Here is a 26,324-nt window from a genome sequence, read left to right as displayed (position 1 = left end):
ACAATACATAATGTTAACCTTGATATTTAATTAGCTCGTTTGCTTACTGGGATTATATGATATATGTTTCATGCATAGTTTTAATACATACTCATGTCCACCCTGTGCCGCAGCATCCGGTTGGGTGCCTTGTGACGTTGATGGAGTTTCTTCCATTGTTCCATTCAAAGCTAAAATTGAAATCAAACTGAAAATTGTACAAATCTGCACAAAGACAAACACAAGGCAAACTGTTGTCCCAAACAAATGGTTAATATATAGGAAAGACCAGTTTATTATATATTTTTTATTGTTTAAACTTTGTTCTTAGTTCTTTAGTTCAAACAAATAAAAAAATATTAAAACGTATATTGAATAAGGCAAGTCTATATCAAATTGTAAATACTTATCGAGTATTTTTACATCAGGAAAAAAAATTCGCAGTAAATATCAAGACCATACGATCAAGAAGACTTTTATATTGCTGTTTCTTTTCGTATCTGCTCTGCAAAAAAAAGTGTTATAATGTCATTAAAAAAACATTTGACAAAATATGTTATCGTGGGAAAAGTCAAATCACAAAACAACTGAACTCCAAAGAAAATTCAGAAACAGAACGTACCTATTCAAATGGCAAAATCAAAAGTTCAAACACATCAAACGAATGGACAAGAACTGTTATATTCCATATCATATTGCAATGATGTATGAACAAAACAAACAGATACACATTGTAATGGTGACAAAAAGGAAAAACTAGGGGTGTAGCAGTCAACATTGTGTTATAATCTTAATCACCGAAAAATACAAATATGTAACCAAGAAGCACAAAAAAGCATAAAAACAAACTACTTTAGCCATAACGAAAGACAAGAAAAAAAATAACCATAGCACAATAACCCCATGATGGGAAGTATAATTACAGTGCTACGTCATATGTAACAGAGAAGCACAAAAATGCACAAAAACGTAGCACTAAAGCAAACATCAACGACAAGAATACAAACTTACAATAATACAAGAACACAATGACGGGATGAGTACACAGTCACGTCATATGTAACAAAGAAACGCAAAATGGCATAAAGACAAACATATACTATACCAATCAAAATGAAATAAAAAATTCTTATGCCTGTCTTCCCTTATATAATAATCAACGACACCGGTTGTACTCCTAGTTCAAACTAGTATATGAAAAAGAAAAACCTTACTTCTTCTTCCCGTATCCTCTTTACACATAGCATGATGTATATGTTATAAGCTGCATAACGAAGTCGTTCAGGCAAAAAGACCAATTTAAACTATTTACTAGGAAATAAAAGATTAAATATTTAATCATTAGAAAGTGTGCTAAAATGACTTGTTTTAACACAAGCGAAAGTGTTTATTAAATGAATTATTCATCTGAGTGGAAATATAATATCTATTCTTTTTCTTGTATAACAATATACCAGATACCAATGGAGCAAATCGTCTCAAATTATGCTGGTGCAATAGTTCGAATGAACGCCATGTATACAGTTAAACAATTATTGTATTGTATCGATAGCTTTGAACATATCAGAACAATAAGTTATGAATATAACATATTTCTCATTTCAAAATACTTTGTCTTTTTTCGTAGTTCTATAAACAGGTATTCACAAGATTGTTCTGATGAAGCGTTCAGTAAAAATTACATAAGCTGGGTTCCACAATTGCTGATAAGATCAAATAAATTATTCGTGACAAAGTTTTATTAGATAAGCGGTGGTGTTAATTTGTTAATTTGAGAAAGGCGCCGACAAAAACAATGAAGTTAATAGTTAAAAATGAAATCAAAATGTTCTAAATTTTTATGAAGATTAATGGACAATATAACCAAACAAGAACTATCTTTAAAAATGATATCCGACGTATTTAAATTTAGTATATGTTTAAAACTATCATTTCGATAACCTTCAGAAACACAAAGATACCATTTAAATAACGTTTTCTCGGTTTGTGTTCAGTATTCCCGGTCCTTGTATCTTTCTGTTTACATTCACCAAAACCACGCGGAAATATCACATGAGTAGGTGCGTTCTAATAGTCATGTACGTTCGTACAACAAAGTTTACATTAAAAATTATATAATTGTCCCGAATAAACAGCTGTCACAGATGCAAAGTGCTATTTGAGAAACAATTTTTTTAATAAAAATTAAGTTTTTGTAAGATCTAGTTCAGATATTTATAGTTTTTCACTTGCTTTCCATCACGATATAATTAACGAGACGTTTTTTTCAAACACAACCAAATCACCCACAATGACAGCATTTTGTCCAATCACAGAAAGGATTTTCGAGCATGCGTATTATGTTGCCATAGTTAAGCGTCCTTAAGTTCAAAGGGCACAAACCAAAACTATACCGAATACGTCGGAAAAATGAGACCAAAAATTTGTGATATAAGAATATATGTTTAAAGCATTAGACATATCATAAAACTAAGCTCAGTCCGTAATGAAACAAATAACACATTCGTGTATCTAGGCAGAAAATAATAGAAATTATATTAAGAAAGCAACATATGTACAGTAAATAAAGGAACGATCCAACTTCGAAAAGGTTTTTACTCCATTAATTCTTTAAAGTCGAGATTGTTTATAAGTATTTTTTATGTTTCTTTTAACTAACAATTTCAGTCCGAGAACAGTGTGCTTAAAAATATCTTAAACATGTTAGTCTACTTTAACATTTGATTAACAATGCAAAAATTAGAAAACTTACTTACTATGTTTGCATATTAAACTTTTAATCACTGATGACTATACAACTGTTCTTAACGTCACTTGTTTGTTAGTTTATGTATTCTATCGTGTATTTGTTTTAAACGGATCGTTACATATTCGTTTCTTATTGTTATACTTTATATAAATCATTCCATTTTTTTTATTTTCATTGTTCCCCTTGTGGTTTAGTAAATTATTATAATGGTTGCATAAGGCACAATATTCTCTTATCATCAGTACAATTAATATGGTTCCTTATTAGGTTTTTGGACAATTCAAAACATTTACATTGATATCCTGTGATACAATTTAATAGCTTGTTTATTATTTTTTCGTTAATTCTTGACTTGTATGCAAAAGTCTCTTGTTTATCACAGTTAGAAATTGGATGAATTTTGTACTTACAGTTAAAGTCCTACAATATTCCATAAATTGTTATCAGATAGAAATTACAGAATGACATGTGTTGATTTATCAAGGGATTTGATATTTATGTTTGATCACAGATTGCTTAGTTACTCTTTCTTTCTTAAAGGATCATTTGCTTTTCTATTCAATATTATTGAACTATCTAACATCGCTACAATCAGTTTATTCTATGGATTGTACCTCTGATCATATCAATGTCACATTGAAACAATACTTTGAATTCACTTTCACAATTCTAACTTTCGTTTCAATACTAAGAACACAGTATATTTCAATCTGTTTTCATAAGATTTATTTACTAAATATATAATCATGGTATCTGAACTGACCAGATACATAACTTGAATCACTAACTGAATAGCATTACCGGTACGTGTTGCATTCCTTATTTTACAAGACAAATATAAAACAAGTTTGAATCATTAAATCATAGGAAAATTTGAATTACAAAACAAACATTAAGTTCATGCATAACACATGATTGAAACTTCTTTTGAAAGTCAAGTTATATTATGTGGAGTGGTAGGGTTTGTTTTGTTTTATTTTGTGTTAATTGTTGTTTGTTTTTAAACAATTTGTACAAATGAATGAATCTATATAGGAAACGGGTTTCGAAGGAAATTCAAAGTGTGCTTATGTCCATGCTTTTATTTTAGTTTTGATGTTAGCTGTTGATATATGTTTTACAAAGTTTCTTAATGACAAATGACTTGGCAAGTGCTTCGCACATGCATAAATGGTAATATGGGGATTGTTAGATAGGACATGGATTGTATCAGAAAGAATGTGCTTTTACACCAACAGTTTGTTCTTATATTTTGAATTTTTATTATTTACATATCTAACATATCTAACATTTGATATAAATGACAATCATACCACATCAATAGCAAGAATCACGTGTCCTGTTGGCTCATCTGTCTCACTTTTGTTTGATATCATGCTTATTCAATGATTTCTTTAAATTATCAAGAATGAAACTTTCATGTATAATCGTTTAAAAGTTGATTTCGGAATTGAATTGTTTTAAATTTGTGATTTTGGGGCCTTTTTAAGCAAATTATGCGGTATGTGCTTTGCTCGTTGTTAAAGGCCGTTCAATAAAAATAGCTCTTAAAGACTGTGTCATTTATTTCTTTTGGGGAGTTGCCTCATTGGCAATCATACCGCGTCTTTTTTCTACTAAGCGATACAAACTAACATTTGTACGCAAATGAATATATAACATTTTAACTTGAGACATCTTCGCATAAGTTTTGGTCTGGGAAACTGTATTGTATCGTACACGTTGCGTGCATAAAACTCGGGCTGGTGTAACGTTGAAGAAACCAACCTAGTCTTTGCAAACAAAACAAAGTCTTACGCTGTTTTAAAAGTGATTCAACGTTTGTGGCTGTTTACATATTGCATGTCAATAAAAACAAACTGGTGTACTGTAGAGGTAAAACAAAAAAAAGAACCATGAATATATTTGCAACACGCAATACAAGCAGAACAAACTTCAACGATAAAGTAAATTTGTCTGTCTTCTGTATTAACTGTTAACGGTAACCAGATTTATGAATTACTTATAAACACTGATAAACAAAGGCTTGTTGTTAAACGTGTTGGGTTAAATTTTAAACGAAACATGATGTTTATTCAAAAACCTTATCTGAGCGTGTATCTAAAGAATATGCATTGTTTGGAATACACAATGGGTGATCTGGAATTTATAATGTGTTTCATTTAAATCATGAACTTGTTTAATAAGCATTACATTTTATTCTAAAGGCCTTTTATAATGAAAAAAAGGAAAATCATGTAGATCATTTCTTAATTCAATAACCTCGCTATGCCACAATATACTGAAGGCGATTATATCCCATGATTTTGTTACCAGATTAAAAAAGGATGACGAAAAGGCACATAAGAACATTTTAACACCATAACTATTGAAGTCTTCATACATGAATCATCACAATTAAAGTCTAGACTTCTAAATATGTTACTTCATAATCAACATAATATAATGAATAACATATGGAGTATTTGTGTGATTGGTACTTTTGTCTGTTGCAAATATTTCAACCATGATGACATACCTATACATGTTTATTCTGCACCGTTTTGAACAAAAGCAATTGTAGTTTACCGCTGTTCAATAGTCATATAACTGAGGGAACTACAACAACTATAAGGGGAAAACATACGAAACAACAGAAACATTATAACAACAAACGCCAACATACATTGAAATGGACTGATTTATAACCACTGCAAAATTCCTGACTTTGTACAGAACTTTTTAAAATGGTTGACTTTACCTGGTTTTATGGCAATGTTATAAATATCCTCAATTACTGTGTAAATGAGTGTAAATGCATTTTTCTCGCACCGTAATGTATCATCCATTCTATCCTAGTAAACATTAATTGATGTTAAATACATTTTGATTTTTTTTTAATCCTTTTTCAGTTTCACCATAGATTAAATTGTATAGATATTTGACCATTAACAACTGATATTTGTTTTAGTTCAACCGTTAGCAGTAATTAATGCTTACATTTAGAGGGGACGGTTTAAAGTGATGGGGTAATATATCCGTTCGAGCGTTGATAAATAAAATAACCAAACATTGTATCGAAACTTTGTTTGTACAATTCTTAGAAACAGGTATAAAGCGAGGCTTTGTCAAGCACTTTATTCATGTTTTGAACAGAGAACAAATATAAGTTATATTTCGAGCTAATGATTGGTTATTTTTTTATATATTGCAACTCCCATTACTTTTCAAAAGGAAATATATACGGTGAAAATCATCATTTAGTGTTTAGGGGGAGAAGACATAAAATCTCCACGAACTAGTATGTTTCATTGACGTCATTAATAAAAAAATTAAATAAACTTATTATCTTGTTAACTTTCAAATCAAGACCATAAATGGTCAATGAATGTATATCACAAATGAATAAACGGACCATGCTATTTAACAGCGCAATAACACAGTTGCATTAAATTAAATTTAACAGTTCACATTTTTTATACGAATTATTTTTTTATTAAGAATTTCCCTTCGCATATCAAGACATAATTGCTTTATTTTTGTGAATCAATTTTGTCTTTGTAACTTCTATATTTTAAACCACATTTAAACATTTCTTTCCGGTATACTAATTTGAGTTTTCTAATTCAGATAATGGAAGTTACCATGATTTAGAAATGCAATCATTGCAGATATTATTTTGTGAGATTTCGCACGCGGTACACTTTCTTTTACACTATTATGATAGAGTTATAATGACAAATGTTTTTATTTGAAAAAGTTGCTTTGTTAAAAGACAAACACGCTTCATTAGTTCTTTGATATAGAAGTTATCGAAACAATGACATTGTTATCATTGAAACGACCTTGTAACACTCATATAACAGTGACTTCCTGGTTGTCAAATTCGGGTTAAATAGAATATCAGGTCACCAGGATTGTTTTGTTGTTTAGCCTTCTTACATACAATTACACAAAATAATATTCATTCTTCTTCCAAACAAACAACCCAAAACCTGCACAATTATACTCATAAGAAATATCTGACATTAATCTATATGGACAATCTCAAAAGTAATACCTAAGCAGTTTTTCTTTACGAAAAAATAGAATACATTTTAAAAAGAACTTTTATCCAGTTAATGTTTGGTGTTCAAAACTTCGATCGGTTAAAAAAAAAATCAGCTCATTGTCGAAACGTCGAAATTGGAATTAAATGTAACTTTGAAAATAGCTTTTGGTGCACAATGGTAACGATAATCATAATAATACTGAACTGAATAGTCGTAGTATGTCATTAGTTTGATACGTTAAACATTGCTATTGTTCTATAATCAATAAACAACTCTTATACCATCATGAATCATTCAAATAACTTTATTTTTCATAGCATAATTGAAAACGAATTTAACCAATTTGTATTTTTTTTTAAAGGCGGAAAATACTGACATCAATTTGCATTATGTGGCTATTGACAAAAACGACACAGCTGATCGGAGGTGCATAACAACATGTCAAAATATTAATACCGGGCGTATACTTATGCTGGTAAAAGGACTGTCATTAGATTCAGGAAAGGGGGTGTTCTCTGACGGAATGGTCATAATATTATGCGGCTAGGCAAGGTATTTTTTATGAATTCCATGTTTACTAGACTGTATCTTACTCCATAAGGTTGCATGCTAAGCAGGTTTCACCCCGCCACATGATGTTTGAATGTACCTGACCCAAGTTAAGAGCCTGTAATTCAGTAGCCGTCGTTTGTTGATGTGTTACATATTTGTTTTTCTTTCATTTTTTGTACATAAAATAGGGACGAAAGATACCAGAGGGACAGTCAAACTCATAGATTGAAAATAAACTGACAACGCCATGGCTAAAAATGAAAAGACAAACTGACAAAAAATAGTACAGAAGATATAACATAGAAAACGAAAGACTAAGCAACATTACCATGGACTTTGCTCATTGTTGAAGGCCGTACGCTGCCCTATAAATGTTAATTGATGTTTAATTTGATCTATTGATGAGAGCTGTCGTATTGGTACTCATAGCACATCAGATGTTTATAAACACATCAAATGTATTCGTTCAATGTATGTTCACTTGTGTTAATATGTCTTTTTATTGAGTTAAACCAATTCAATTGATATTGTATAGTGTAGTTTCTATGTTGTGATGTTACACTATGGTTTCAGATAAGGGTAAAAGTTGGTATCTATTAAGTACCTGTCTTTGTAAAAAATCATGCAGAGGATGATTCATGACATGCCACAGAAGTATTTTTTGTTTTGCCCTATATCATCACTTTGTACCTGACCCAAGTTAACCGGTATAGTTTAAATTGGTGTTTGAAAGCCTTATCAATAGTATCCTACACATAGATATATGTTGTGGTATGAGTGTCAATTTTGTAACCTTTCATCCAGTCATAAATTTACGCTTTTAGAGTTGAATATTGTCCTTTGGCATTATAAGGCTTGTCTTCGGGCATTCCTGGCGGAGTTAGACTTTTAATAATCAAATACACCGTATCAACTATAGCGTTTGTACTAACTATTAAAAAAACACTTCATTTCTTATAATTGAATATTTCTGAAACCGTTTATTTTTTCCTTTTCTCTTGTTGTCTCCGAAAATAATGTGGAATGTTTCAATTTGAAATGATTAATTATAAAAAAGAAAATGTGGTATGATTGCCAATGAGAGAAATCTCCACAAGAGACCAAAATGACACATAAATTAACGACTATAGGTCACCGTACGACCTGTTGCTTCGCTTTGTTTGCTTGTTTCTTTAAGCATGTTACTAGTAATATCACGTATACATTGAGTACATTCACATTGGTTTGCATTTCACAATTGTTGAGTTAGCATTTCGTTTAAAGAAAGACATAGCCTTACAAGACGGATGTTGCACATTTAGATTTAGGTCTACATAAAATTAGATCAAAAACAAACTAATGAAGTTAATCGTAAAATTTAATCGGATTACTGATTTAAAGTTACTGTTAAACAAACATGTATACTAATTATGTTTCTTTGAGATCCTGCCCCGAGCTGAGAGACAAGTTGTATAATTAATTTTATGTTTTTATGATTAACAATAGCAATCAATTATATACTGGACAATTGATCTTTCTAATTAATTACCACGACGACAGTTTTTAAATAAAACATAACTATTTAATGATTTCAATACAAATTAATATCAAATTTATAAAAATTGAAAAAAAAGTCCGGTTAACCGGTTAGCGATTGTGGTATTCGGTATTAGTTGTTCGATCGGTTAACCGGTTAACCGTTGACAACACTAATTAAAAGCGACATTTTGGTGTACTTTCTAATATTTGGTTAAATGTCATCATTGAATCAGATAAAAAGTTTGCTTAACGCGATCGTTGTTCTTCTCTTCAAAACCGATAACGCTAAGCAAACATAGCCAGCATTGCGAAAGTGTTGTTGGAATATATTTATAAATAGCCTGGCAAGTTTGGTCTGTGTTGTGTTAGATGTGTATCTGATTAAAATCGATCCGATGAGTTAAACCATTTTACACTATTTTTTATGTTTTTTTTCTTATATTGTTATGTAGTATCACTGTCCCAGGTTGTTGTTTAGGGTTGAGCGGTCAAAATAGGTTTAACCCATATAGGGACCTTTTATGGCCGTCGGTTTTTCGCATTATTGATAGTTATGCAGTTGCCTATAAATGTATAATACACTTAATTTGAACTCTGATGAGACGTTGTCTCTGAGGCAATCATACCAAGTCTCCTTATTCTTATATAGCTCCGTCCTCTGTAGATAACGATCACCCTGGTAAACCATCAAACCTCAACCAAATTACAAAAAGAGAGACAAAAGGTAACTGAATCTTGTATATTGAGCTTTTCTGTAACAAAACTTAAAAAATATAGAGAGGGAAGTAGTTCAAATGACATTGGAATGACTTTCCTTTCGCAGGTAAGTGCGTCCAACTCAGTGATTCATTACGTTACGAATTTATCAGCATAAAAAAGTTCTTCTTTGTCACTATATAGTACGTATAGGAACAGTTTGTTTTTATTTCTTTACGAATATAATTTTATTAAGCTTAATATGTTATGAAACAAATTGAAAACAACACGTCATATAAGTACAGAAATAGTTAAAGAGCTATATGACAAAAATGCCTAAAACAAATAGTCAAATTCATATAAGGTCAACTTTGCCTGAGGGAGTTGAAACCTTTGTTTCTTAATAAAATAAAAAATATTAAACAGACAAATAGAAAGGTTTGTAAATAAATCAATAATAAAATAATAAATTGAGAAAAAAACACGTTTAATAATTTCAATAGACTATTGGAATCTAAATGGGTACCAATTGCGCTTCTCTACTTGCAGATTTTTTTTTATATTCCTATGAAGCAGAATTATCCAAGGGCTTGTACAGAAAGGAGGAAGGAAATTAGCCCAGTCTTTTAATTTCACCTTTCGGTATATTGATGATGTACTGTCTCTAATTAATAATAATAGATTCAGTGATCACTTACAGTTAATATATCCAAGTGAACTTCAAATTAAAGATACTACCGACACAGATAAATCTACTTCATTTTTAGACTTTTTTCTCGAAATGACTACCGATGGTAGGTTGAATACCAAAATGTATGACAAACGCGATGATGATTTTTGTGTAGCATTATCCCAGCGGCACCAGCATATGGAGTATATGTGTCTCAATTGATACGTTACTCTAGAGCAAGCTCAAAGTACGTTGATTTTGTTGAACGAGAAATACTGCTTTCTCAAAAGTTGCTAAGACAGGGTTATGAATCAATCAAATAAAGGTCATCACTCAAGAAATTTTACGGTCGCCATCATGAGCTGATTGGCCATTATGACAAAAATGTGTCAGAAATCATATCTGATATTCTTCCTCAGTCATATTAACCTTCCATCATTACCGAACTGAATAAAGAAATAACACGATAGGTGCTGTATACGATGCAGAAAATGTTTATCCTTCCGGAGCACCTGATTTCACTCTCGGCTTTTAATGGAGTTCGTGTTGCTTCTTAATTATTATTTATAACTGTTGAATTAAATGTCCTTTGGTTTTGTGAGTCTTTGTTTACTCCCTGGTTTTGATTATAATTGTCTTTCATACGTCCGAAGCACTTTTTCTAAATTTACCTATATCAGGAACGCTCAAAGTCAAACATTTGAAATCCGAGGGATGTATAAGTACCGAAACTGTTGACGAGCTATATGCGTATACATACAACAAATAGCCAAATTCATTTAAGGTCAACTTTGCCTGAGGGAGTTAAAACCTAAGTTTCTTTATAATTTATAAATTTATAAACGCACAATTTTAGAAAGGTTTGTTATAAATCATGTCAGTACCGATCGAATGCCTGACTACTGAGCTGATGTCTACCAGCAGATATATTTAAGCATGATATGTTGACATTGTCTGATACCAGTGGTTTTGGAATTATGTTGCGGTGTTCTGTCAAATAAAACTTCCAACAAGCTTATTGTCAATCAGATGCAATCGTCAAAATTCCGGAACCCCTTGAAAATCCTTATATTGTTCCAGAATATCATAACCGATATTATACGTATAGAGTGACAAAGAAGTGCACTTTTTGATATTTACTGTTTAAAATTTTTTTAATTTTTTGAAATACTAAGGCTTTTCTACCTCAGGCATAGATTACCTTAGCTGTATTTGGCAAATCTTTTTGGAATTTTGGTCCTCAATGCTCGTCAACTTCGTACTTTATTTGGCCTTTTTTTTTTTTTTTTTTTTACTTTTTTGGATTCGAGCGTCACTGATGAGTCTTTTGTTGACGAAACGCGGGTCTGGCATATACTAAATTTAGTCCTGGTATCATTGATGAGTTTATTCATTTATTAATTATAGAGTTTTGACGCGGTTACGGGTATATACGTTATATATGGACCTGTTCGGATCATATTGACCGAGGACAAAGTCCAAGGTTGAATATTATCTGTCAGGTCTATATGTTATATATTGAACTGTCAGTTTATATTAAACTTTGGACTTTGTCCTCGGTCAATACGATAGAGTGAAAGTCCTTGATTATATATCTTATAAATCATAGAGTAATTTGGACTCTGTAATATATTTTCTGGAAATTATTTTGATAAGATGTTATAATTGTTAGTAACCATTCCGACATATTGATTGATGACCGAGTGGTCTAAGTAGTGTACTACTGTAATCACTAAACTGTCAACACTGAGGTTGTGACTTCGAACCCCGCTCGTGCGGGTGCACTCGATAATAATATTAATTGACTAGGATTGTCATTATTCCTATCGAAGGTCGGGTTTTTTTCTTCGGGCACTCCGACTTCCCCAACCAATAAAAACTGGCCGCCACGAAATAGCCTAAATGCGGTGCTTAAAAGTGGCTTTAAAACACCAAATTCAAGACATTGCGGTCGAGTTCATTTGAAACTCTCGAGTTATTTTTACCAACTCGGATTTCATCAAAACGATTTAACTTGAACCACTCGAGTTAACCTCACGTACCCTGGTTCCAACCCTCACCGAGCCAGGGTTAAACTCGAGAAACTCTTGAATGACGTCAAACCAATTAGAATATTTAATTTTTTATGCTTCGTCAGGGCCTTACCCCAGACTTACTAAGAGTTGTTCCCAATATCAACTCTTGATCGTTCACGTGATAATCTCTTAACTCTGAAGTCGATTTCAGAGTTTCAAGTGAACTCGGCCATTGACTCGACGTTACTATTTTTTGAAATTATATAGACTCTCCGAGTTACTATTTTAAGTCAATATGAAACAATGGGGGAAAATTTGAAAATATACATTGGACAATTCAACATATGACCAAATAAACCAAAAAGAAATAAGAAAAAAAAAACATATGCAATATATACTGATATTTACGTTATGTATTAATGCACTCATAGTCATTTTGTGAAACATTCACAGCGATTACCACACTCAACTGCGTGAGAAAAGAAATTCCGATATCACATTGGCCCGAATAATGAACGAGACAAGCTCTTAATCAATTATTTTAATATCTCGTAAGTCAGTTTTTGGCTGGGTATTGGTAGTTTTATTATTATGTATATTGTGTATGAATTGTTTCTATTGCAATCAATACGTGACACTTTTAAAAATAAACAAATTATTTATTTAAATAAAAAAATATTATCCATGGCATGACACACATTTTGTGTACTACTGTTTAGTAAAATATTAACAAATTAATAAAAAAAAAAAACGCAAAAAAACCAAGATAACGCCAAACTCACATTGATTATAAAAAAAGTACCTCTCGCAAAAGTGCAATTGTTTATCACTTTGTCTTTTGATGCTGATTGTTTCAAAATAGTTAATATTAAATCAATATACATATAATATGTGAATTTTTTATTTATGAAAAACAAACTAGAGAACGCCGTCACCTTTCAAATAATTATTAATAACTTCGTCATACTAAACGTGAATTGAAACATATGGACTGTCGACATATATCAAATCTAAATAGTACATAAAAGCAATCTTATTAAAACACATTATAGCTATTCTAGTAAAATAAAAGAATAGATATTAGTAATATAAAAAAACCAATCAAACAAAACAAAACAGTAAAGAGACGTGTGCAGGACACAACACATGAAACATGCACTTTAGCAGGTGTATATGAAGTTCATATGTTTTCATTGGAAACTAAAATCTATCACTAGCTTTATCATGTAAGATTATTTATGTTCAAATATTGCAATCGCTACTGACTTCCTGATTATGTTTTGGTTCAGAAGATTTATTTGGGGACTCTGGGTGTACTTTAGTTTGCATTTTGCTAGCTACAACAGCTTGCGTAACAATGTCTTTCAACTTTGGTTCCTTTAAAAATAACTGCCATTTTTCTTTCATTGACTGATGCTTTAAATAAAGGGATCCTTGAATTGCTTTTAATTTTTCTTTATTTTTATCCATCATATCTTTTAGATTTTTATACTGCTTTTCTTCTGTTTGGAGAACAGACCTTTTTATGTCTACGCCTATCTTACTCTTATCTGATAGCACTTCTTGTTTTTCTTTCATTCGTGTTGTAGCAATATCTGCAATCTTTTGCATTATTTCAGTAATATGTTCATCTTCAGTACTACGCAAATCAGTATTTGCTGTGATATGAACGAGCGTAGAAAATCTATGGTAGAGCATACACAAAAACTGTATTAAAAGAAGAATACCAAATACAGCACTGAATAGTATTGCTATTGGAACTAACGAAATATCTTTACCACCACATGAAAATTCGGCAGTTAATGAGCTTTTAAATGTATTAACTTGTGTCAATCCAAACATAACTGTCACGAGAATGCCGTTTAAAAGATAAACAAACAAGCACACAGAGTTACGTAATTCAACTAGTTCCCCGGCAAGTCTTTTTTCTCGTTCTTGTATGTGCGGTTCCTTTTTATCAAACGGTTGTAAATATTTCTTTATCAGTTTCCTCCAGAATTTGGACTCATCTTTATTGATCTTCTGCAAACCTTCATCGACACATAAACAATAAACATCTTCAGGATTTGTCCGTTTAGCACTTTTATCAATTTTTGTTTTCTTTTTTTCATTCATTAAATTATCATCCTCTGTTTTTCCGAGATCATCTTTGTCTTGATCAACATCAGAGCTTACTTTTACTGTTGTGTCGTCAGATTTTAGATTTTCCTGCGTTTCATTATTTTTACTGGAGGTTTTATTGGTAGCTGCACTTTCTGCAAATCAATTAAAAAAATGATAGCGTTTTAATTGTTAACTTAACTTATTCAGTGATGTCAAAATCAGCAGAAATAGGTGCGACGACAACAAAATATTGAAAGTGTTAACTGTTACAAAAATATGTAAGAGAAAGAGAGAGAGAGAGCTAGGGTATGATATTCTGGAAATTGTCCGATGAGACAACATTTGAATTTTTGGGTCAGATACTGAATGTATGCCACAAATCTCTTTCAAAGACGTTGCAGAGTACACAATAGCCCTTGCATTATCGAACCACAGTAATACAAACATACCATGAAGAGCCGCTTTGAAAGCTCCATAACAATGTTCGCCATTTGAAAATGAAAAAAATAAATGTGTTGTCGTAACTTCTTGTTCTCATACAACAAATCACTATCAAATAAATAATGTCGTAATATAAAACTCTTAGAGTAGATCAGCAATAACTATTTCCACAAATAAAGATTTTATCGTGCTTTTTCAAAACTATGATGAAAAAACACTGTGATTTTTGTCAAGCTGCATTAAGTTTCTCAAAATTACCAATTACTGCAAAGACTATTTAAGAAAAAACTTTTTCGGGGATAGAAAGAGATTCTAACTGATAGACTTTTGAAATGAAAGTTGATAAGAAACGTGTAGCAATATTTTCTTGGAAAATTAAAGACGATGTGTTTGTTTTTTTGATACACAACTTATTAGTATAAAAATGAAAATGTCATAATATTCTTTCATATATAGAATTTTTGATAAAGTTGTCTTCCCTTATATGTATAAAAAAAATCGAACAAATATGTAAGATTAATTATTTTTCTAAACTCAATATAAGATTTACAATTTCCTATTTTCCTCTTTATCAAAATATCTTAATAAAAGATGTCTTATAACTTAAGTTTCGTTCTGTTCTTGAAGATGTTATCAAAAATAAGAACTATTTTGAGATGCAATTTTACATTTTAAGTTGGTGGTGTATAAATAATATTCCTCCGTAAAATAGAAATCAACGTTGTACACCTCAATAACCCTAATTAAGTGGAAGAAAGGTAACAAAATTACACATTCCTGAGTTATTTAATGGTTTTATATTTTATCCGTTTGATTAGTGTCTATGTAGTTATTGTTCTACTTGAACGACAGTAGACAATATCATTTTTGCAAATTTTAATTTTTGACTCTTTGTTTCATTGTTCGATTCTGTGCATACATACCATTGTTTTGTGTGTCCTCCTCTTTATGTACAATACGTTTCATTTCATTGACCAAGTTCGAATACAAAAATTCATCTTTGGTGTAATCATTCGAAGGACAGAATAAGCAACTGTAAAATATTCAGCTTGTTTATTATTTAGACATACTTGGTATACAGGTATTATTTAGATAAAAACATAATAATGTGAATTTGATAAACTTGTGTTTATTATTGTCGTCTTTTGTTTTTATTTTTGTTTTTACTTTCATCCGAACATGGCGTTGTAGGATTAACTACGATTCATGAGGTTATTTATAACCCAATTGTATCTCCTACGCTTTTGTTTAACAGCTGTTATTTGTGATTATTTTGGTGAAAATCTTCCATTATCTGCACGTGTTGAACTGCAATTTTTCGTATTTTCCTACCATGTCCACTACTTACAAACAGAACTTTAAAAGCAGCCGTTTAATTATAATGAGTGTTATGCTATCGTTGACTGTTGTTGAGTACATTTATCAGGGATAGCCTACACTCATCGTTGTCACTATCGCGTTTCCGCTTTCTTGGACAGTATGTGACTAATCACCTTTTTTGTAATTTCTACGACACGTCGACTTAAACCCTACTCTTTCTAGATTACACGAGCACATCCTTTGTTTTAATTGATATAATTATTTGCTTGCTTTCTTTCAATCAAACCGTTGTAATTTGTATCTTTTTGAAATTATATATATCTGTTCGATTACATAGATAATAGTCCTATGACAGCCTTTTTTCAAACTATACACGCGGTAAAATAAAGTATTAGAGGATTAGTTTAAATTGTCAATGATTTTTATGTCAAAGGACATTAACCAAATTACAAATAGTTTCTGTAACAGGCCTTGTCAACGGCATAAAAGTTACCAGATTAACATGAATGAATACTATTAAGTCTGTTGGCAGGATTTTTTTTATGCGCACATAATATCTGATCAAATATTGTTAGGTTCGAATTGCTCATTGTATAGCATCGTTTGATTGTTCATTAATTTTATTTTTGTAAATGATTTTGTTTGTGGGGAGCTTCGAAACTATGCTCAAGTGACCTTTTACATACAAAAACACTAGTTTAAAAGAATTTCCAATACGTTTGCTAACAGACAATAATTTCACACGCAAAAGTATTATGAAAAAGTATATAACCTGACAAACTTTCCCAGCGAGCAGAAATAACCAGTTTCCTCTTTTTCTGGCTTGGATTTTGGTTTTTCTATTTCTACTGTCTCTGTTTTCGTTTCTCTTGTACCCCATGATGTGACATGAAGATTTCCAAGCGAATATAAAAACATCAACATTGACATTGACGGTATGGCCAAAAAATATAACAGTCCAGGAATAAGGCAAAGGAATTCCTACAACGACATTTAAGAAGCATAGATTTATGGACATGGTGATAATTATTGTAATATAGATTACATTTTTTCAAAATGCGAAAATATCATAATTTTAATATTAACAAAATTGTCGGTGGTAAATCAAAACTCCAAATCCAATAAGGATTTTGCTTATTTCCTTTTTTGGGATACTAACAATCACTAATAAATGATTATATCTTATTGTTTGCCTCAAGTGGACAGAAGTCTAATTGACAATTCTACAATTTTTTCTAATTTCGAAACAAACGAAGATTTCATTCAAAAGATATTACTTCAATGTTCCACTTTTTAAAAAAAAACAATATGGTTAATTTTCTTATTTATGCCATGATGTATATTTGGTTAATTTAAATCTGGTATGTACATTGTAAAATGCATTTTGCTGGAAAATGCAAATGATTTAAATACGATAATCACTTCACTACTTATTCATACTGACAACATCATTTGAATATATTACATGCTTTGAATAAGACAGTCCGGGTGTTGAACTAAGTATGTTTTGATGGATTTTGCTGTGTTTCTAGAAGGGTGTGTGTAGTATCTATTTAAAATCATATTCAGCTCTATCATCTGTAGTATCTATTAAAATTCATATTCAACTCTATCATCTGTAGCATCTATTAAAATTCATATTCAACTCTATCATCTGTAGCATCTATTAAAATTCATATTAAACTCTATCATTTGTAGTATCTACCTCAGTCATAGATTACCTTAGCTGCATTTGGCAAAACTTTTAGGAATTTTGGTCCTCAATGCTCTTTAACTTCGTTCTTTATTTGGCATTTTTAACTTTTTTTTGGATTCGAGCGCCACTGATGAGTCTTTTGGAGACGAAACGCGCGTCTGGCGTATATACAAATTTTAGTCCTGGTATCTATGATGAGTTTTATCTATTAAAATTCATATTCAACTCTATCATCTGTAGTATCTATTAAAATTCATATTCAACTCTATCATCTGTAGTATCTATTAAAACTCATATTCAACTCTATCATCTGTAGTATCTATTAAAATTCATATTCAACTCTATCATCTGAGTAGTGGTTCATTAAATACGGTAATCACTTTCACTACTTATTCATACTGACAATTTACTGATTACAGATTTTTAAAAAGACAGTCAGACTGTTGACACATCCTGTGTATGAACTTATACATAACAAAATAACATTACAGGTTTTAGATATTCAACAATTACTGTCATGCTGGTTGTACAGCTTCAGTAATTAAACTATAACAGAGTGTTAAAAAGTAGTTCAATAATGAAGACAAACAAGTATTTCAAATTTCTACAAATTGTGATGAAACATATTCACAAATGTATTACCTTTGGATGAAGAAGTGCAGATACTACAAAAACTCCGGCAACAAAGATAATAAAAATTGTGGTTGTTGAACACAAACCCTCTAGTATGGCGTCTCGCACAACTCCAATCATAACAACAACCATTACAATAACGTATATACATGATAAAACAGCAGCCATTTGCAACTGAAAAATAAAACAAATGATGTACAGATGTTTCTAATCTAATCAGGTATGGAATGAATAAGAAAAAGGTGTTCAAAATGGAAATTTAGGCACATTAATATTAATGCAAATTTGCACTTAACTAGAACATATTTTTATGTACGGTGCTATCTAAGGCCCACCTCCTTGTGAGGAATTTTCTTGCTTAATTAAAAACCCATAGGTTTCCTACAACTGTCAGCTGAATTTTGGTCGGGTTGTTATCTCTTTGACATATTCCTCATTTATACTTTCATTCTGAGTTTTAATGTCTATTCAGATAAGCAGCTTCTTTTCCAGCTGTCAGCAGTTCGATAAAGATCTGTTAAGCTATATCAAGTTTCATCATGAAAATATATGTACATATCAATTGTTTCAACAACATACCTGTCGTTGGGATGACGCATACAAACACATCAATATAAACACTACAACAGGAAGTAGATTCAATATCAGTGCCAACCATGGAGGTATTGTTTCAAAACCAACAATTAAGGCACCCAAAATAATCATGAATATAGTCCCTGGTGTTAGAATTGTTGACACGAACAAAAAGACCTGATAGACAATGTACAGAAAAGATATATTCTCGTTGCTCTCTGTAACATTTCTCCAGTCTTGAATTATTTCTAAAATGTTAGCCATAGTTGAAGGAGTCCAGCGTCTTCGTTGGTTGTAGAACTCATTAAAAGATTCTGGAGCAAATGTGTATGAGTCAGATTCTGCACAATATTCAATTTTCCATCCTTTTTGAAGTAGCAGTGTGCACAACCATCGGTCTTCACCTGTCAATGATTTTGTTTTTTATTTTATAATGTTTCCAATAAGACTGACTTACTTTAATTTTAATATTTGTATAGATACATATATATTTCGGTATATGTCCTGCATTTAATAGAATTAGGAACAATTTCATTTCCAATCAACAAAACAGTAATATATCAATTTTGCTACAACATTATTAAAAATCTTGTTTAGGTCAGCAAAACTCTAAAATATTAATCATGTTAATGTCATCGTCTCAAACATCAAACGTTTAATCAAAACATTTAATACAGAACTTCATAAACTCATCAAAGATACTAGCAAATAATTTGTTGTATCATATAATAAACTCATGATAGATACTACATTCATCATTGACGTTCGAAATCATACAATTAGAAGACCACATTACTTTAAATTCCAAATCATATAAAGTCTTGAACAGTTTTAAAACCAGAAAACAAAACAAACAGGATAGCACAAGGAAACAACGCTGTCCTTGAAAAAGATGTCTTCCTTAACTTTACTAACTTCAAAACTTTAAAAACAACTTATTTGATTAGTAAAATATCCTTATTTTCATACCAGTACCGGGCAAACATCTTAATAGGGTTGTGATACTCTCGGAGACCGTCCACCATTAGATTATTGACCTAGTAACAGTAATTGCTAGATACATTTATTCAAGGGTAAAATAACACATATAAAGACAAAGGATCAACGCTCTGATTCCTGCTGTTCGTTTTAAAGTTCCAGTTTTACATGGAATATACCATGTATACATATATACAATGTATACATAGCATACAGCTATACCTGAGGATGGTGCAATTTATTGATATTAACGTCAATGTTTCACAAGACATTTGTGCCCTTTAAAATTAGAATAAATAAAATTCATTAAATACCTTGATCATATTGTAAACAATGTCTTGCCTCCTCTGCAATTGTAGTATATGTTTCAAGAACATCATGATTTAATATTGCAGAACCCCGGAACAAACTGAAACATCCAGGACTACATAAGACACATCCAATCACGTGTTCAGTTGCTTTTTGCAGCCAATGACTTATAGCATATTCAAACTGTTGATACCATACCATCGGACCTACGATATAATGAATAGTTATATGACGTATGTTTAGGTAACTGATTTGTTTAAGTACAGTTGAAAATGCATATTAGAGGAAAGAACGAGCTAACAATTAATGTTATCAAAAGGCTTCAAAGTGGATTATCAGGAACAAATTTAACCAACCGGTTTTTTTCACATTTTCCTTGAGTTTTTTTCCCGCTTCATGAAGTATTTTCCTTAAAATTCATACGCTGTCTCTTAATACTTGTTCCATTGATTGGCGTGTGTGTCTGGCACATGAATTTCTTGGTTTATCCAATATTTAAATCCTACCAGTATATTAAGTCACTTGTTTTCTGTTCTATAAACATATTTTTAGGATGGACCATCGTTAAAGATTTAGATGACAGTTTCTAAGATATTGCAATTGTCTTCATTCATGTTTACGATGTCTACTTATCAAAGAATGTATTATACATGTGTTATAAATTAAATTGAGATTAAAAATGGGGAATGTTTGAAAGAGACAACAACCCGACCAAAGAAGGGAAAACAGCCGAAGGCCACAAATATGTCTTCAATAAAGCGATAAAATCCACAACCCGGAGGCCTGCGTCAGCTTGCCCCTAAACAAAAATATGTACTTGTTCAGTGATAATGGACGTCTCGCTAGACTTAGAAATATAGATAGAATAAACTAAAATTAAACATAATACAAGACTAACAGAGGCCAGAAGCACAAACATAACAAAAACTGTTTTAATATATTTTCTACCTTTGTAAGGTGCTAGTTAACACAGATGTGTTCAAGGCATCAACATTTCGTTTTGAAGGACACCTGCAGGCAATCGCGTAGAATTTTTTGATACTTAGTTTAAATTATCACCTTTAAAAAGGTTTCTATTTTCTGTTTCCCGTCGGGAACTTCTCAATTGATGCAAAATCATATCCCTGCCCTACAGTATGGCCTAAGATCCAGATCTTGTTGCCTAATCAAGTCTTCTTATCAAAGAACTTTACCTTACTCGACTCTTTGAACACAATTTAAGCCAGCTTGAGGTTGAAAAGAGGTAGAATTCCAAAGGTGTGGTCATCTAGCACATATGATCAGTAAAAAAAATAAAATGTAGATAATCATGAATGCTAACGGACTTTATTTAGAAATGCTAGTACTAGTATTCATCTTTTGTCAATAAAGCCCTTGGTCTACACAAGGTTTGGTTTAAACATATTTATTTATAGTGGATTGGGAAACAAGTTTTGCCACTTATATTAATCCCTTTCTACTTTGCAGGTAAAACCAAATGTGACAAAAATTAAAATGACATGAATTAAAACATAAACTCTTCTTAAAATTATATGCTAGTACATTATTATTGTTTAAAAGTAAAAAAGTGCTATGTTGATTTCGTTATTTAGATACCTACGTCTAACTGTTATTACAGCGATATGTCTCGCTTTTTGATAATTTCGATAATGCAAATGTTGAAAACTTTAACATTTTAGATATTAATATTAAAAGTCAATGAACCATGACTGAAGGTACATGGCTGAACAATTTCCATGTAAATAAGATGTGCCAATGCTAATACAAAACATACAAAACACCATTGACTTATCATAAGTAGTTACCTTTAATCAGATGTAAACACAAACTAATTCATGTAAATTAAGCAAAATATCAAATTCAATAAACCATAACTGAGGAAGCGGGGTCAAATAATCTCCATGTTAATGCGATGTGCCAATACCAGTACAACTGCATACCACATATCAATGATCTACAACTAGTGGTTCCCAATGAACCCACTTATATCGCAAACTAATAAATGAAAACTAAGTAAAACGTATCAAAGTCAAAAGACCATGCCTGAGGCAAATAATCTCCATAGAAATGAGAAATGCCAATGCTTATACAACTGCATACCACTTATCATTAACTAACCACTAGTGGTTCCCCATAAACTGAACTACTCACAATCTAAAACATGAAAACCAAGCAAAATTTTCAGAGTAAATAAACCATGACTGAGGTGGCGGGGCCAAATAATCTCCATAGAAATGAGATATGTCAATGTTTATACGTATACAACTGCATACTAATTATAATTAACTTTCCACTAGTGGTCCCCCATTAACTGACATAACCACAAACTTATACATAAAAACTAAGCAAATGTTTAAAAGTCAATTGACCATAGTAGAGGGGGCAGGGCCAAATAATCTCCAAGATAATAATATGTGTCAATATTGATACAACTTCATACCAAATATCTTTGACTTACCACCAATGGTTTACCATAAACAAGATCTAATCACAAACTTATACATTGTTGACGTCGTCATAGCCGCCGGAAACAGCATACCTATTTCTCGCTTTTTGACTCCCTCAAGCGAGACAAAAACGTCATTTACAACATAATATAAATAGAAGAAAACATGTAGGTATTTTGCACGATATCGCACGTGATAAAGGCACGTACGAAATGATGTATATAATCATAAAACTATATACAAGAAAGTTCTAAGCGTTAAATGGAAATTTGTAAATTAAAGAAACTGACCCTTTCCAATAGGGTGAATTCTGCCACATGCTGCTCCTACTTTTTCATTCTTTTCTAGCCGTCTCATTAAACTAAGTACAGCTTCTGGTTGGAAATCAACATCACCATCAAGAGCTAATAAGCATTTTCCATTTCAAAATGTACATCATATACATGACCTGGAAGACATTGTATATTATTCCTGAATTGTTACTTACAACGGAGTGTACATAAATTTTATCCTATTTTCCAAGTAATAATTGACCCAAAGGACTCGTTCAAGGTGTTTTTTTACATCAGGTGTTTGCAACACTTTCATGAAATTTAATTGTATGAATACTTGCCTAGTAATCAGAACATCCCGCTTGGAGCTTACTGATATGATAGGAGCTAATAGTATTTTCTTAACGCTAAATAATTATGCTACATACAATGGAAAATATCGTCAACTGTGTGATCAAACTTTTCTTATTCATCAAACGTAAATCACAATCGGGTGTAGCTAAGGGGACAATAGCAATTGTGCTTGAGTTTGATATTCCGTATTAGTTTGGTTTTTTTTATGATATGCATCATAGACACCAAACTTTCTAACCTATTTGGAATGGTATCTTTATCTGTCTTAAAAATTTTGTCTTATATGCATATTTATTAATTCATAAGTTAAAGTGTTGTTTTTTTTAAATGTTGATTTCGAATTAGGGTTAAAACTACAAGTATATTTTTCTCTATCATATTTGGCAACAACTCACAAATCTAATGAAACTAGTCTTACGTGCATAATTAAAAGTTTGATGTATTGCATCGTTGTAAAAATAACGGATTTTGATGCCACTGTCATACAAGTGAGAGGTTTAGCGCCATAAAACCAGGTCCAATTCACTATTTTAAATATTTGATTGGGGACTTTCCGTTTTGAATTTTCCTCGGAGTTCAGTTTTTTTTGTGATTTTGATTTTTACACTGTTATATAATTCTTTTATTCGATTTTAACATTGTCTGTATGGTATCATTTTGAGTCATATTTTATTGTTATGAATGGAATTCTGATTTTTTACTGAAAACAGCATGTACTCTAAAGTAGAATAATATAAATATTGAATGAACGTGTACCTGACTCCATCGTTTTTTATTTCGAATTTTCTCATTGTCTTTCAAATGAACAAACAACTTGTTTCCTCCTGGAAGCATCCATTCAATCCTTCCACCATACGGGGTTTTATACATAAGGCCTTCTGAAGGTTCCATTTGCTGTTCATAAACGCGACTGTATAAAAAAATATTTTGAGAAATAAATGAACTTGATTTGTGTTTGTAGTTCTACGTTATGTTTATTATTTATTATAAACGTCATTTTTAATACAACAGTGTTATTTTGTGGTTCTTATGTTGGGTATATTTAAAAATCAAATTGAGAAATAGTCGAAATTATGATCGTGTAAAATAAATCATTTAACAATTTTATTGACAAGACAAAAAAAAAGACAAAATATTTTATCTCCTTAGGTACAAACGTGTACAAGAGGTCAATTGACAGTGATGTCCGTATTTGAGACAAACATTCATAAAGATAGTGAGAAATCACAAAATACATTATGTAATGTTTTCACATTTCTGTTTGGAGGCTTTTCTTGATTTCCTAATTTGTTTTGTTTCGATCACAACTCCATGTTGAGTTGAATGAGCGAATAATTTTGGTGTCTGTTAAGTTGAGTATCCTATAGTACATGTAAATTCAAGAAAGAACAGATTAACAGCACATAACAATTGAAAACTATTGGTTCGATGGTAATATCATTGAGCGATTTTTTCGATGAATTTTTATCCTTTTTTTTCTAAAACGGTATAATGAGATATCGAATGAAATAGCATAGTACGAATTCATGGCTACTAAAGGTTATCAATATGTTCCAATAACATTTTCAATATTGACAATTTTTCACTAGCGTTATGTCGCCCTTAAGCGTGTCTCTTGCACTGTGAATTTATCATGAATCAAATAGCCTTGATTTCAGAATTTGACGAAATTATGAAATGAAATTTTGACTTTTTAGACCAATAAACAATGCAAGGTTAAGCTTTCTTTAAAGATGGCACGGTAGGATTTCCTGGCCCATAAGGGATAATGATAGCCTTTTTAAAATTTTCACCACTTTCTAACACTGCAAAAAATTTTACATTCACAGTTACATGAGTTAACTGAAGTACTTTCATTTTACTATTCAGAAATGAATTTGAATATGTATCATGACCGTTTACTTTTTTTGCTATTTTTAAAAACCCAAGGCCACTAGTACTTTTAGGTCTTTCACGGTGCAGTGAATACAAAATTTAAAAAAATTCTCAGAAATTCATTTTCATCTGTATGTAAAATTGTTTCATACTTTTCTACACCTGATTCATCCCTCAGTTTGGGAAAGTATGTTCAGTTGATACTGTATTTTTTTGTCCAATCACACTGTTTAGATACATTTACCTAAGTAGGGTACACAAAAGAGCAACCTAAATTCTGGAATGCAAATACTACCGTGCCACCTAAAGGTATTTTAATGTAACTTTTAAACAGATTTTAAAAACAAAAAACAAAAAGATGTTGCATGACTATAACACAATGTTATTGAACTGTCATAAGTTTTTCACCTACCTGCAAGCTTCACCCAATACACGTATAAAGGTTTTAACATATATATTAATTTCTTTCTTGTTGTCCTTCTCAGGTTGAAAAGCATCATCAAAAAATACATGAGCTATAAATTGAAAAGTAGATGTCAACTTTTTACAACATTTGCTGGTAGGTGCTTTAATTTTTTGTTTTCTTTAATTGTCTTTTCAATATATACGTGTTTTGTAACATAATGTTATCATTTACACAGTTGAATTTTTAAACCAGCAGTAGAACCATATGGAGTCTACAGTACAGTTGTTTGAACAGAGTTTGCGTCCATCGACCGTTAACAGCACTAAAAACATATTTCCCATTTAACACCTCTGATCAGTCGCAATGTTGGTTTGCATAATATATATTAACGATTTTCAGTTCACACACGTGTTTAAAGGATGCATTTGTTGAGGTTTAGGACTTTGTGTCAGATTTTCGAACTCCTTGTTTTTCCCTACGATACATGGTAAAATAGTTTTCCATATAACAACCGTCTTTCTTTCATAAACAAAAAAACTGGAACAGCTCATCATTTACTATCATTTAAGCAGATTGTAGATTTAGTTTAATTTCGATCTTAAACCCCAATAATATCAATGCAAATATAAGGTAAAAGTCCGACTCAGCCTTTTCCTACCATGTTGAAAAAATCAAATATCTCAAAAGGAAATCCATGAATAATTTTT

The 26,324-nt window shown here is 31.3% G+C and overlaps 1 protein-coding gene and 1 pseudogene across 2 annotated transcripts in view; both read right to left on the bottom strand.

The window, feature by feature from the left end:
* The window catches only part of LOC139503937 (chitin synthase chs-2-like), a 32,224-nt gene extending 29,055 nt beyond the window's left edge, over positions 1 to 3,169 (bottom strand). For both annotated transcript variants that reach the window (XM_071293959.1, XM_071293960.1), the window contains exon 1: positions 92 to 3,169. In XM_071293959.1, the coding sequence (XP_071150060.1) occupies positions 92 to 156 (65 nt within the window). In that variant the 5' untranslated portion in view covers positions 157 to 3,169. The remainder of the gene's footprint in view (positions 1 to 91) is intronic.
* A 9,686-nt stretch (positions 3,170 to 12,855) lies between these two features.
* Positions 12,856 to 26,324, bottom strand: part of LOC139503938 (chitin synthase chs-2-like) — a 31,972-nt pseudogene continuing 18,503 nt past the window's right edge.

The sequence above is a fragment of the Mytilus edulis genome, chromosome 14 (genome assembly GCF_963676685.1).
Source record: "Mytilus edulis chromosome 14, xbMytEdul2.2, whole genome shotgun sequence".
NCBI lineage: Eukaryota > Metazoa > Mollusca > Bivalvia > Mytilida > Mytilidae > Mytilus > Mytilus edulis.
The sequence above is the reverse complement of the archived record's forward strand: the minus strand, read 5'-3'. Positions and strand labels throughout refer to the sequence as shown.